This window comes from Dermacentor variabilis, chromosome 7 (genome assembly GCF_050947875.1).
Source record: "Dermacentor variabilis isolate Ectoservices chromosome 7, ASM5094787v1, whole genome shotgun sequence".
Taxonomy (NCBI): domain Eukaryota; kingdom Metazoa; phylum Arthropoda; class Arachnida; order Ixodida; family Ixodidae; genus Dermacentor; species Dermacentor variabilis.
In genome coordinates, this window is record NC_134574.1 from 176,685,883 (window position 1) to 176,701,141 (window position 15,259).

General features: G+C 47.3%; 1 protein-coding gene across 2 annotated transcripts in view; it reads left to right on the top strand.

Moving 5' to 3' along the window:
• Nucleotides 1–15,259, top strand: part of LOC142588534 (uncharacterized) — a 121,169-nt gene that overhangs the window by 47,814 nt on the left and 58,096 nt on the right. For both annotated transcript variants that reach the window (XM_075700373.1, XM_075700372.1), the window contains exon 4: nt 4,014–4,154. In XM_075700373.1, coding sequence (XP_075556488.1) covers nt 4,014–4,154 — 141 coding nt within the window. The remainder of the gene's footprint in view (nt 1–4,013; nt 4,155–15,259) is intronic.

Below are 15,259 nucleotides of genomic sequence, written 5' to 3' on the forward strand. Positions count from 1 at the left end.
TAGTTGTAACACCATGTCTCAACCTGAGTGATGACACTTTTTGTGAATTTTTCATCATCAGGTGTTCCTCGTTCCACAACCTCTTCATTCACTTTCACTTGACTGACGAAAGCTGCTGCACAAATTTTGCTACAGGGCTGAGTATTCCTTTCTTGTCAGCGAAAATTTCATGGTACACAGTTTTTTTCAGCTATATACCTTTATACCTAGCTATATACACCAACCTTTTCAGCTATATCCCAAACTGTCGGGCAATGTAGGAATGAATCAGTTCATTCACTTTCTCTACAGTAGAATGAGTTCTTAAAATGGATGGTCTTCCTAAATGGTCATCATTTCAACCCAAGTGCAGCCTTCTTTAAGCCATTTTCACCGCTTGTGCATTGCAGTTTTCCTAAAGCTTGAACCCTCAGAAGCTGTTCATAGAACCTGATGTGTCTCCACAAAACGTTTTAGAAGTTTCACGCAGAATTTCGCCGTTTCATTAAATACTTCACCGACGTTGCTTGGCCTTTGGCAGATCTTCTAAAGAAGAACACTGCATTCTCATGGGGCCCAGAGCAGCCTCATGCGTTCGCCGCTCTCATCGGGTTTCTGACCACCCCTCCGATACTTGCCGACTTTGATCCATCTGCACCGATCGAAGTCCACACTGATGCAAGCGGCCATGGCATCGGCGCTTTTCTCGCCCAACAACAGAGTGGTACCGAGTATGTGATAACTTATGCCAGCCGCCTGCTGTCAGCTGCTGAGAGAAATTACTCCATCACCGAGCGGGAGTGATTGGCTTTAGTTTGGGCTGCAGCCAAGTTCCAGCCATATTTGTACAGCTGCACGTTTTCGGTCATCACAAACCACCATGCCCTCTGCTGGCTGTCTTCCCTCTGGGATCTGACTGGACGGCTTGGTCGCTGGGCTTTGCGGCTCCAGGAATTTTCATTTATTGTCAGTCACAAGTCTGAACGTCAGAGCTCCACACTGGCCTACGTGACATTCGCGTATAACTCATCTCGACATGGCACCGCAGGATATTCACCCTTTTATCTTTTGTATGGTCGGGACCCCACATTGCCGTTTGACACCATCCTCCCTTCTGTGCCACGTGTTGCAATTCGGCATGCTCGTGAAGTCATCGATCGCGCTCACATAGTGCGTCATGTCGCCCGATCTCGTTTATTAGCCTCGCAGTGTATACAAAAAGAGCATCATGACTGGTGCCATCACTACGTTAAGTTCGCACCACGTGCTTGGGTGCTCCTTTGGGGTCACCGTGTCGTCGAGTTGGCCTTTCCCAGAAACTTCTCTCTCACTACACTGAGCCTTATGGAGACCTACGTCAAGTTAACTTCAATTACGAGATTTCGCTATTACAGTTTGATCCATGCTCATGTCCGACGCCTGCTGACATCGTGCACGTTTCGTGGCTGAAACCATACTTTGCTCGCAATTCTTCACCTCCCATGTGCCGAGATGGTGCTTCAGCACCCGGGGGTCCTGTTACGGAAGGATAAAAGAAGAGAAATGAAGATGGCAAGATGCTGGCTGCTGCCTGTTGTTGCTGGTCAGCCATCTTAATTACACTGACTCTGCTTGTGTATGTATGGTAAATACAGTCTGTCTATAGTCCCAGCATCCCTGTAACAATACTAGGACAAACATATATGGCAGCACCATCGTGATTACTCGTCAGTCTGTTGCAATATTTCAATTTATAGTTAGGGAAGCAATACAAATTTTTGTCGTCGTCAGATAACCAAGTTTCAGTAATGCCAATTAGTGAAAATGCACTGGTTAGCAATGCGAAGAAATTATCAATTGCGTTGAAGGGTTTATGAAGACTCCTGTGTTGAAATGAATGATGGAATGAAGTCCGCTTAAGAAAGAATTCTCTTGATTGGGTTTCAGTAGAGAAGCCATACTTATGTCATTTAGTGAAACAATGATCTCTGGTCTATTTTGGTTAGGTCAGGTTCATCTCGAATGCACAGAACTTTGCTATTAGTAGTCCTCCAAGCCTTAATTTGGCAGTCGTCCGTCCAAAGGAACATCGTTTTTTATTTTCTTTCTTCAAAGTTAGAGCTTTGGAAAAGAGAGCCTCATTAAATGGGGTGAGGAGTCCATTTACAAATACAGGAGCGTTGAAAGAGCTGGAGAATCCAATATCGCTAAGACAGAGTTTGGCTTTACACGCTTGCTAACAAAGTCAGCTATCTTAGTTCTAGAACAGAAACGAGCGATCATATTTTTCTTGTCATTAGATCCAGTGGGTACACACTAGGCGATACGGGACAGCCAATTCTGTCCCCTACTGTTTTTGTAATTGCAACACAGTCCTCTCCTTGGCAACCAGGAACACCCTTGATTTCGACATTTCCAGGGTGAGAGTACATTTCATGCTCCTCAGCCTTGTGAGTCAATGACTGGTTCTGAGATTTCAGCTGTGTGTTCTCAATCATTAGCATAGCATTTTGGCTACGTAGTTCTTCTACAAGTCCGTTCAAATGCTCAGCACTTGTATTCAAGGAATCAACTTCTTTTTTCAGCTCAATAATCCCAATCCCACACTCCTTCATTCTCAGCAAGTTTTTATCAAAGACGAGTTCATGCATGTTTTTGGCCATGTTGTTAAATCTTTTCTTCCGCAGTTTTTTAGCGCCATAGTGTTAAGAAGCCCGTGTCGCAGAAAATCCGGCGGCGGATGTCACATCGGCAAAAAGTTTTTCGAACCACATATACCCGAGCCTTCCGTATGATGCAAGGAATTGACTGAACTAATTGAATTTCTCAAGCTAAAATACGTAGAAAAATCTTAAGCTATGACTTGCACACAACCCACAGACATGATAGCTCTCGGATTTTAATTTGACTATATGAGAAAACATAATTCTATTATGTGAAGACTCAAAGAAACCCATTCACACACACAAACTGGTTGCGGCGTTCAGACCGGCCGCGGCGTTCAGACCGGCCGCAGCGTCCACCATATTGCGCGCCTCGGTCGCGATGGGCGTCTTGGGGGCCATGGAACGGCGCGCCCGGTTCCTTGCATTAACTCCAGCAAGCGCTTGCCTCCACCGCATCGCGCCCCACGCAAGAGGCCTTGGTTCCATCACAAAGCTCGCCTTCATGCATAGCGTTCGCGGCAAGCGTTTCCAGGTAAACATTACAGTTACATATGCTCCAGTTTGCCGGGAAGCGTGAGAAGCAGTCAGGGATCTTCAAATGCTATCGTGTTCTACTCTTAAAGGCAAAGCTTAAGCATACTCCAGATTTTTTGACAGTTCTGCATTCGTTAGTATGGTATGAGTGTTAAACAGAGACTTTGGTAGGGGGAAGAAAACAACAAGATTGATGGCAGCAGCATCAGCAGTGGCAGAAAAAAAGGGAAAGGATCAGCGTAGGAATACCGGCGCAAACAAAGGATTCAGGCTTAGATGTGGATGCCACTGCTGCCGGTTATTGTTAATAACTGATATTAACTGTTATTGAACATTTGTTGCATGGCAATCATTAGTTGGAGCTAGCCTCAAAACTGCGCCAGTTGATCTTGTGGGTAATATAAGAAACAGTTGTAGGAAGTGCCCCCCCCCCCACCTAAATAAAGCACTTATTAAGTGTTGGCAATGTTGCCAAACTTTATCTAGATTTAGCAAAGCATGTGCTTTAAACTCTTGCAGTTTATTTGTGTGCTGAAAATTGTGCATGACAGGGGGTTAATTTTTAAGGTAAAGCACTCAACTGCTTCATGGGGACATTGTGAAGTTAGAGTGTGAAACACTTGAACCAAAGAGAAAAACAAAGTAAGCTGCAGTGTGGATTCTTAATGAACTTATGTCACATAGTTGAAAAATTTGTGTAATAAGCATAATTCCCATGATGGCAAAACAAATTCAGTGCCACAGTATTATATTTAGTATGAAGCTTTACAATGCGAGTGATCTGGAAAAACCATCTTGAAGTTGCTCCTCTGTGCCTATGGCAAGCATTAGATTCTCACCATTTCTTCAAAACAGGCCGCAAGCTTGGGGACCCATGCCGGTCTGATGCCCAGTGTGAAGCCGGCAGCAATGCGTCGGCGTGCCGCGGTTCCTCTTGCCGCTGCAAGGACGGCTACTACCAGGAGTCCATAGCAGGCAACAGCACTTGTGTACCAGGTATGCCCATCTCAGGGTTAATATTGTCACATAGTAGTGACAGGGAAAAAAGCAGCGAAACTGTGAATGATGAAACTTGTTTTTATTGGGTGAATCTGTGCCCTCAAAAACAGACTACAACCAAAGAACAACAATAGCGGGGAACAGCCTGTGATCATTGAAAATCTGATCAGCGAGTCAAGCGCATCGTCGGCTTTTATACATCGTTATACAGCGCGGAATCGTTTTATTATTTAGTAAAAATTATTATGGACCGATCTTGACAAGCCTCCACCAAATCTGTGTCACATGCAATTTCATAAAGAAAACGCAAGACGTCTTCTGAAATGATGAAATGTTTATTTTGCTCTATACAAATGCTCGTTTCGGGCTTCTTGTGCATTCATCCAAAGTTGTGGCACCAGGTAAGCAGCAGTCGTTGCCATACGAAGCTCCACCGGATGCCATCAGCTGAAAGAAAGTAAATTACAAGCATGTATCATTTTGGTATATAGACCTAACAGGTGTATTGCATGTAGAGGCGAAACGTGTGTAATTGGTGAATGAGCGGCATAATAGATAAATTCACCTTTCCATACATATTGTAGCAAATAGACTTCTCCCAAACAATGCCATAAAATCTGAAGAAAACATCAGATTTTCAAACATCCCTCCCTTCCCGGGCATTATTTCCTGCACTTTAAGAGCACAAATACACGGGTGACTGCGTGTTTCCAAAACAACTTGGCCTCAGTCGACATGATGGTAGGCCAAGTGCACAGAGGTGGTCTACAACACGGGCTCTCAGCCAGACCATGTTACATGCTCGCAGAATGCCTTCTAGATGCACTCAAGATAGATTCGTGGGTGCAAAGCCTGTTTTCAGTCACTCAGAAAACAGAAATGTCAAGTTCTTGAGCCCCTCGGTGTTATCTTTTATGCGTCCTGCCGGCGCAACCAACACACTTCTGTGTTATCACTCGCCAATCGCTCGTTGCGTTTTCGACAAGCGTGAGTACCGAAATAAGGTATATGTTGTTGCAAAGCCATAAGAAGCGTCACAAGCTTGTCCCACTAAAATTCAGTACATGGAAAACTAACTCACCACGGCCGGCTTGCTTTTTTGCTAACAGCTTCACAACCCCAGGTGCGGCAAGCATGCCTCAAAAGTGTCCAAAAATTAGGAACTGAAGTACAATAATTTTGGGGGTCAGAGAATGCATCACGAAATTCTCCCAGTAAGGTTCAGTACACGCGAAACTAACTGCGGCACACAGCCAAGCTGCTTTTCGCTAACTGCGCCACTACGCCGTGCATGACGCCATGCGCCACTACACGACAAGCGTGAGTACCAAAATAAGGTATATGTTGTTGCAGGGCTATAAGATGCGTCACGAACTTGTCCCACTAAAATTCAGTACACGCAAAACTCGCTCACTATGGCCGGCTTGCTTTTTTGCTAACAGCTCCACAGCCCCAGCCGCGGCGAGCAAGCCTAAAGATATGCCAAAAAGTTACCAAATAAATTACAATACTTTTTCGGGTCAGAGAATGCGTCACGAACTTCTACCAGAAAGATTCAGTACACGCGAGACTAACTGCGGCTCACAGCCGAGCTGCTTTTCGCTAACTGCGCCACTACGCCGAGCGCGGCCACTGTGCTTGAAAAGTACCCCAAAAAGTTGCGAAATTAGTTACAATAATGTCTGGGGTCAGGGAAAGCGCCAAAACTTGTCCCGGTAAGATTCAGTACACGCGAAACTGTGTCACACGGCTGAGGTGCTTTTCGTCACAAAGCCAGGTGCGGCGACCATGCCCAAAAACTACCGAAATAAGTTATAATAATGCTTGGGCTCATAGAAAGCGTCGCAAACATCTCCCAGTGCGAGTAGTTAACTTAACTAGGCCTGGACGGCAGAACTGTTTTTCAATAACTGCGTCACTTATAGGTTCAATTTTTGCAGTAAGCCCAAATGCTTGAAGTGTGTCGCAGACTGTCAAACAAAATTCCTCACCTTGCTGCAGTCCAGTAGGGCAGCGGTGCTGTATCAAAATGCAGACGGAACACAAGAGAATGCCGGGAGCCCAAAAAGAACGGGCTACATCCAAAATGGACAGGTCGCTGAGCACGTGAGCTTCACATGCGCAGCCCGCCTCTCTCGCTCCTGTGGCACCTCTGGCGCATGATGTATGCACGCGCGTCTGGCGTGCCGCTAGCTTGTTGCTAGGCAACGCAAGACAAATTATTAGCAAAATATAAGTTCATTTACACCCAAAACTTTTTAAGTTTTAGTGGAAAAGAATTTAAAGAATGAAACATTGTTTGTAAGTTCGTTTCACATTCTTTTTTTCCGATGCTCGCGTCAACTACCGGATGGAGTTGACACTAGGCGGGACGTGTTTCCTGTTGCAAGTTTTTGCCGAGTGTCCCCTCTTGTTAAATTTCTTTCTCTATGGTTGAGCTCTTGTCCTTCGTTCTGCCTTCTCTTCCCCCATCCTTTTGTGTCAGCTCGGGCAAAAAGGGGTGACGCCATTTTGGGAAAGAGAACAATTATGTCGACATAGGGATGCCTGCTTGAACGTTTCTCACACTGACCGGTCAATCATGCAGGGCCTAAGATGCCCTTAATTACCTCTTGCGATTTTGTGGTTGTCGACGTCTTCCTGAGGAGCCTGTGGAAGCATCACTGCATTCGTCAGGCTCTGCCGTAGAGCTCTTGTCCTTCGGTTTGCCTTCTCCCATCCTTTTGTGTCAGCTTGGGGAAAAAGGGGTGACTGCGTTTCGGAGAAGAGGGCAATTACGTTTACATGGGGATGTCCGCCTGAATGCTTCTCACACTTCACAGGTCAATCATAACGATGGTGAAATGCAGTCGCCTGATAAAGATAAATAAGTACATATGTCACTACCCCCCTCTTACAAAAGCATCGACCCGATGCTACGAACAAACATGAAAGTGAAAACAAAACCATGCGTAATAAAGAGAATGACAACTACAGCAAAATAAAGTAACTAAGTCCCGAAGTTCATCAGTGGCGATAGAAAGGCTTAAGACGTACCATGTGGATGACTTAAGGTTGTGTGCAACGTCACTGTGATTGCAAAATTCCGTCTGGCAGGACCTCATAGTCCAGTGCGCCAATGTGACGGATGATCTTGTACAGTCCGAAATATCAGCGTAACATTTTCTTACTAAGTCCTCGTCGAAGTTCGGAGTCCAGCCCCAAACACGGTCGCCGGGCTGGTACTTGACATAGCGTCGCCCAAGATTGTAGTGTCAACTGTCAGTCTACTGCTGGTTCTTGACGCGCAGGCGGGCGAGCTGTCAGGCTTAATTAAGGGAAAATGAGACATACACCCAATCGTAGCAATTGTTACAAAGAAAACCCATAGGGGTTTCTCGAAAGAAAATCCTCACAGTTGAAGAAAAATTCGTCCTGGTGATGTGTGCCAGCGGGAGAGGGCCACCCTGACGCACATCCTATGGGATTGCACCAAGTTCCCCGACGAAGCTTCGACAAGTACAACGATTCCGTCGCGACTCGCGGCTGCAGCGGAATGCTACGACCATGAAAGCCAAACCTGGGCCATCCAGTAGGTCTCGGCGGCTCTTGAAAGACAAAGGCTGAGCGAAACCAACGGAACGTTGCCCCTCAGGGCGACCGACCGCGGGAGTAACACGCGCTGGAATTGAGTAGAGACCACCCGCTGAGAAGACGTCAGGGCCCGCGTCACGGCGCCATTTAGTCATGGTGTCGTTCTGCAGGCGACTACATGTATTTGTTTCTCTCTCTCTCTCTCTCTCTCTCCTGGTCCGGGACTCAAACCCAGGACCACTGCCTTTCCGTGGCAGGCGCTCTACCATCTGAGCTAACTAGGCGGCTAGCAAATGGCAGAAGTCGAATTTGTCAACAACTTGAAGCAGAGGTAAGAGTTTGACATAATACAGTAGAATCTCGATGATACAAACCCGGCTGATAAGAATTTCGGTGTGATACGAATTCGTAAAATTCCCCCGCCTAAAAGCATTGTGTACAATGGGTGAAAATTCGGATGTTCCAAACACTTTTTCGCGTCGCGCCAGGTGATAACTTCGGTACCACGACCGTCGAGCCGCCACCGACGAAACGTGCGCCAGTGCCGGTTTGGGATTCCGCGGCAGTAGGGAGGCTGACGAGGCAACCGATGCTTTCTCTCTCTCTACTTTTTGGGGGTGGCCTCTTCGCTTTTTTCTTTTTACTTTGTTGTTGCCCAAGGCTAGCGCCGCTGCTTATTGGTCCGTTCGCCCTGCGAGCCAGCCAACCCAACCGGTCGGGTGCGATTTGTCCTCTCCACATTTCTCGCGGCCCTGCGCTCCTGTTTCGGCGGTCTTTCTGCTACAGCCAGCGCGCAGAGCGTCACACCAGCAGCAGCTCCCGCTTCTTTGTTCTCTCGTGCGCGACAACTACGGAAGTGCAGCGTGTTGTTTGCGTGTGTCGTTTTACGAGCATTGATCGCATCAGCCTGCAAGGTACTGCAATCAGTACGATGTCGCAAAAGCGGAAGGCGCTGTCCTTGAAGGACAAACTGGATATCTTGAAGAAGGTGGACGAAGAGCCCAAGAAAAGCCGCATTGACATGGCCAAGGAATTAGGCTTGCCAATTTCTACGCTGTCTACGATTGTCGGTCAGCGTGACCAAATTATGCAGAATGTGCAGCACTTTGGCGTAAACTCCAAAGAAGCGAAGACTGCTCACCATGTAAAGTTGGAAGAAGTTCTCCTAACATGTTTTAAAGAGGTCACCGTGGCCAGTGTCAATGTTGACGGAAAAGTTCTGCGTGAGAAGGCCGCGGACATCGCACTCACGCTTGGAATTGAAAATTTTCAGGCCTCTGGTGGCTGGATTCACCGATTTAAGGCACGGCATGACCTCTCCTACAAAACCATTTGTGGCGAAGGGAAAAAGGTTGACGCCTCCGTCGTTCAAAATTGGATGGCAACCACGCTGCAGTCTCTCATTGCGGGATATGACGCCCACAATGTTTTTAACATTGACGAGGCAGGGCTGTTTTACAATCTTCAGCCCGAAAAGAGTCTCTGCTTCAAGGGCGATGCTTGCCAGGGAGGACAAAAAAGTAAGCAGCATGTGATGGTTTTGTTTTGCTGCAATGCTGACGGGTCAGAAAAAATGAAACTGACTGTCATTGGAAAATACCAAAAGCCCCGATGCGTCAAGGCAGCTGGTTGTTTGCCCTGCACATATAGAGCCAATAAAAAGGTGTGGATGACGTCGGCTCTGTTTGTGGAGTTCGTCACATACTTGGACTATAGGATGTCATGCAAGAACAGAAAGATTGTTTTGTAGCTGGACCAGTGTGTGGCGCATCCAAAGCACATGACGTTACAGAGCATCAAAGTGGTATTCCTGGCCCCGAAGGCTACTAGTTATTTGCAGCCACTGGATGCTGGCATTATCAGAAACGTAAAGCACCACTTCAAAGGTTTGTTGGTGCACCGCCTCCTTGCGAAGATTGACCGTAAGGACACAAATATGCAGATTAGCTTTTTAGACGCTATGCATTTTATTGCAGTGGCCTGGGAGCACGTCTCCCCTGCAACCATTGCAAATTGTTTCGCAAAGTGTGGGATTTTTAAATCCACAGTGGCCAGCACCTCGCAAGTGCCAGATCCAATTCCGGTTGATGTCTGGAACCAGATTGGCGTTGACTGCAGTGCCGACGATTTCGTCACCACAGACGACGATCTCGTCACCTGTGTTCTGCGCACAGTGGAAGAAATCGTGGAGGATATATCGTCGCAGCCTAGAATTTCAACCAGGGACCATGAAGACGAGTGCCAAAATGGTGATGACCAACCACTGTCGGCAGCCGAAACTATGCACGCTCTCGATATTCTGCGGCGTGCTGTGACATCTGAGGCTGTGCGTGAGAACACTACAGCCCAGTTCTTCAGCTTCGAAAATTCTCTGCTGGCCGACCTCGCAAAGAAGACTCAGAAGAACATACGTGACTTCTTTCCACGTAAATAATCTTTTTTTTTTTTGTGCAAGTCTTATGGTTTCGGGACGGATTTCGCTCGTTTTTTGGGGATGCGAAATTTCGGGTGATACGAATATTTTCGCCTCCCCTTGAGATTCGTATCACCGAGATTCTACTGTAATCCTGCGGAAGCCCGCAAGGTGGAGAGAAGTAATTAATTTCTACGATTGGGTGGATGTCTCATTTTCCCTTAATTAATTACTGGAATAGAAAGGCTCTTCTGTTTGCGCCATTGCCACACTAAAGTTTCGGGCACTCAAGGCATCCATGATGCTGCTCAATTTCCGTTCGTCTCCACACACATCATCACTTTCCTTTTAATTGCGGCATCGCATGTCTTCGCAGTCGGTGCCTTCAATGCTGACAGAGCAAACGCAGAAAATGGGAAGACGGATGGTGTACTAGCCTAAGCCATTGCCTCCTTTACTAGATACCTGTCGCATGAGCGGAAAACCATCTGCTAAACCCTTTCCGTTTTCTCCTCTCCACTAGTGTTGATCACAAGCGCCACATGTGACTGGCGTAACCGCTGGGCACTATCTCGCGTATCTTTCGAAATCTTCATGATGCATGCGCACTGATCTCGAAGGTCATTAACCTCAACCATAGCTCAGCGTATGTTTACATGCATTACAGGTGACAGCTATTTGAGAGCCAGGCAACCGACCTCTAAAAACCATAACCAAAGGATTGTGCCGACCATGGTTTCACCGCGGTACCGACGACGTAAACACCGTGCACTGAGTCGCCAGCCGTTGGCACCGCCCGCCGCCCGTGATGATAGTGTCGGTTGCGAACGCCACTTTGCGATGCTTCTTCACTACTGAGGGCAGGCCCATTGTGCTGGGAGCTCGAGCCATTCCGCAGGCATCTAGTAAAGGAGGCAATGCCTAAGCACACATGCTACAGCACATGGAAGAAGCTTTGCTGGCTAAACTCGAAGCGTGTACGAGGTGGCCATATTGAAATGCCGATGGCGATATGGTAATGCAGATTTAGGGTCGTACTCGACTCTAATGCTCACGCAATTTTCAGACCTGTTTTATCGGAAAAAGATTACGTGTTGGATTTGAATAAATATGGTATTACAAGGCAGGTGATTCATGTACCATATAGTGTGGAATATAGGTCGAGGTTTTTTCCAAAAAAATATTACTAAAAGGTTACCCCTCGACTTATATACCAGCTCGTGGCACAACATGAATAGTCGTCTGGCAACATGTAGGAGCGCAGACCTTTCGGCATCTGCATCGTTATCGCCCCCTTGGTGTCCGACGCCGAAAGAGGCTTTCCCGCGGGATGTTGTCGTTCGCGTGAATGAAAAAGGGCTATATGGACGAGGCCCTCATGCTTAATTGGATTAGGACCGTCTATATTCGGCAACCCGGCGCACTCCTGCGGTGTCCAAGCATGCTCGTCTTGGATGCCTTTCGCGGGCACTTGCTCGCAGGTGTGAAGCAGGCATTCCGTGACGGGAGGACGGAACTCGCCATCATTCCGAGGGGCATGACCTCAACACTTCAGCCTCTGGACGTCATGCTCAACAAGCCCTTTAAAGACCGTGTCCGTAACGATATAATCAGTGGATGGCCGGCGACAACCCGACGAACCCAACCAGCCGGCTGCGCAGGCTGCCTCTCGCCACTGTGGCCACATGGGTGTCGCAGGCTTGGTGCTCGCTGCCCCACGATATGGTGGTGCGGGCATTCAAGAAGCGTTGCATTAGAAACTCCTTGCCCGGCACCGAGGATGACATGTTGTGGGACGCAGCCTGCGAAAAGCAGTCGTCTTCGGACAAGAGTTCAGGCAGCTCAAACAAATGAGCAGGTGACGAGTCTGGCGGCACCACTAAATAAAACAAAGTTTTGTGCCTTATAATTTTGAAGTTGACTTCTTTGCTTCAATATAAGGGGGTCGACCTATATTCCGCATTATACGGTATATCAAGAAAAGGAGGGGGCTAAGTGCGGTACCCTGTGGTACACCCGAAGGCACAGGTGTTAAAGGGACACTAAAGACAAATACTAACTTGACGTGGACTGTTTACATACCATTCCAGAAACCTCGCAATGCTTGTTTCGTGCCAAGAAAAGACTTAGTTTACGAGAAAATTCCATCTGAACGGTCCAAATACCTTTTTCGTAATTCAAATCTCCCGCCACCCAACCGGGGGAGTAGTAACGTTGCATATGCCATTGCCACGCTTTGCTGCCATAGGTCAATAAAACGGTGCTCGACAGACGGTGGTAACAAGCCAAGACAGAACGGTGGATTCGCTGCTGCAGTAGCTTTTTGGTCAAGTGGCGTAGACCGTTCGGGCACCCCGCGACATCACATGGAAGTTGAATTCTTTGCTACTTGCAGTTTGTGCCAGCTTCGCGAGCCCGCAAAATCAGTGCAGCACTACACGATAACGAAACTACTGAAAAGTGAAAGTGTTGGCGGCGCAGGGTCGAGAAAAAATGAAACCTTTCGACCGCTCGTGTCATTGTCAATGGCAATTTCAATTAGTCCTTTTTTTCTAAAATTGAAATAGAACTGGACAACTAGCACATGATTTCGTCTTGTGATGCAACACAACGATATTTCTTGCAACGAGTGGTTCAGTACTAGTGACAGAATTTAGCTGAGGAGTCCCTTCGCCATCAAGCAAGTACTTGAATGTCCTGGGGGAGTATCTAATCATGTCCTGCATTTACCTCACTTTCTTGATTACTTAAGCTCTATTCGTGATAATATTAACACCTTAGAGATTCTCTGGCACTAATCTATCACTTTAGCTTGACTTAGTATTAGCCTTTACTGTCCCATTAAGGATGAACAGTGTGAGTTAGCATGTACGAAATGCTGACGGTTAGCTAAAAACCCTCGAATCCAGCTTGGAATACATGGATGAATGTTAAGATTGGATAACATTATTAAAAGACAAACATGTAGGCGACTTTATCGAACGCTTTTTCAAAATCTAAAAATGGGTGTCTTCGATTTTCATAGCTCTGGCAGCCCGCTCGCAGCCATACAGCAGCCAGCTAGTTGCGTTCCTAATAGGAAATCACATTGTTTTGGATCACAAGACAACCTGAAGCTGCCTGAAGTTTGCAAAATAGAACGCAGGGACAGCTGGCCATGGGATAAACATATATGTGCTATCAGCATGGCAGCAGCCAGCAAGGCTGGTGCGTGCTTGTTGTAGTCAGCCCATTTATGCGTTGCCAGCTTGAAAGTACATAGTTGCATTCCAGAATACGATAACTGTCGCGAGATTCCGTGCAACTCTGCAGAGGAAGCGTACTTGGCGAAATCCCGCGACTCTGCAGAGGAAGCGTACTAGGCCAACCTTGCTTTGCACACCGCAACAAACCGCCTCTGACGTGTTCGATGCCAAGATGTGAATTGCCACGCCACTGTATCCCCAAAAACTATCACTTGAGGATGCCTGCTCGCAGCAATCATGTCACCCACTGGAGACATTGAGTAGTTGACGTTTTGTCATCACTTTACAATACACGAAAAAGCAGGATATCGGGTATGTCTTATGCACAAAATTTTGTGCCGACCTGCTTGCGGTCTCAGTTTTATAAAGTTTGTTTTGGCTGTTGGTGCTTCTCTTTTGTTCCTGTGCTGAAGGAGCTGGAGCTGCTGCAGGTGCATGAGAGTGCATGCTGCCTTTGACTAGCAAAATGTTTCACACAAAAAACTGTATCAGTCGATTATGAAAGCAATAAGCTAATCTACATGTGGCCAATACTGTACCAGAGCATCCTTTTGACATCAACGGCCTAGTTAGAACACATCAGTTTCGAGCTGCCACCTAAATATGGGACTGGCTATCTATATACACTGGCTAGCTGCGATGCCTTCGCTAATTACACACACACACACACACACACACACACACACATATACGCGAGAGATGTGAAAAGGGATACCCCCAGGGAAAATTAAGCGAAAAGGCACTGCAATGTGTGGGAATGAGCGTTTACAACTTGTGCAGAATACGTAGCATGCACACATGAGAATGCAGAACACGTAGCATGCATACATGAGAGCGCAGCGCGCTTTTCATGACCGGGGGAACAAGCCTTCACGGGACACACAAAAAAAGCTTAAAATGGTTTGCCTCCACTTGTACCACACCACATCACAAGGCAGAATGGTGCATTGGAACCTTAGAAGATAACTCTAGAAGTAAGGAAAAATGAAGGTGACTGTAGCCAATTGGCCGAGCAAAGTAAAAGTCCTCAAGCGCTCGCGTTGCAATCTGTCAAGTTCCCACAAAGATGGCAGCAAGCACTCATTGCCCCTTTTTGTCGTCTGCTAGCCAAAGAACTTCCAGAGAGCAATCAGACCAAAATCGTCCTAGCTGATTCTGGCAGCCTGCGGATAGCCAGAACCATCTAGCCTATAATGAAATAGCCGTATAACGAAATGGTGAAGCTCCAGTACCTTGTCCTCATATGCTGAGGGCAAGCGCTGGCACAACGTTGTGTGCCTTCTCAGGGCAAGTCCATAGCGTCGCATGAAATGCGTTGTCCATCTGGAGCTTGCCTTGAAATCTTTCGCTTCAGTGCCCTGCGCTTGGGCAATTCTGCACGCCTCAGTCTGCACTGTGTCGTGGGACAAGGCACAACTGTCCTGTCAAAGGTCCCGTATGTGCTGAACGAGTTGCTCCTCCACTTGCGGATACTTTCCAGACTTTGCACCACAGAAGGCCCGTCGTGACTTGTCAGTGGTGTGAAGTTTTTCCTGCTGACCTTGCCAGTAGCGAATGCTGGTTTCTCCAACACTGAAATGTCTGCTTGCAGCACGGTTCTCATGCTCGAGTACATACTGCACAGCTTTCCATTTGAATGCAGCCATGTAGCTCCCGTACTTCGCCATTGCGGACCACGCAACCACCTGAACTGCGTGCCGCTTGCAAAATGGCGAGATTTGGCATTTTTTCTTTCCCTGTGTGGAGCATTGATGGTGATGGCACTGTCGCTTGTGTCGAGTCATCCAGCTTTCCGAGCTGCCTCAGCAAAAGTAGCGAAAAGCGTACATTCGCGCTGTGGTTGGGGGGGGAGGGGGTGGTGTAATGATAGT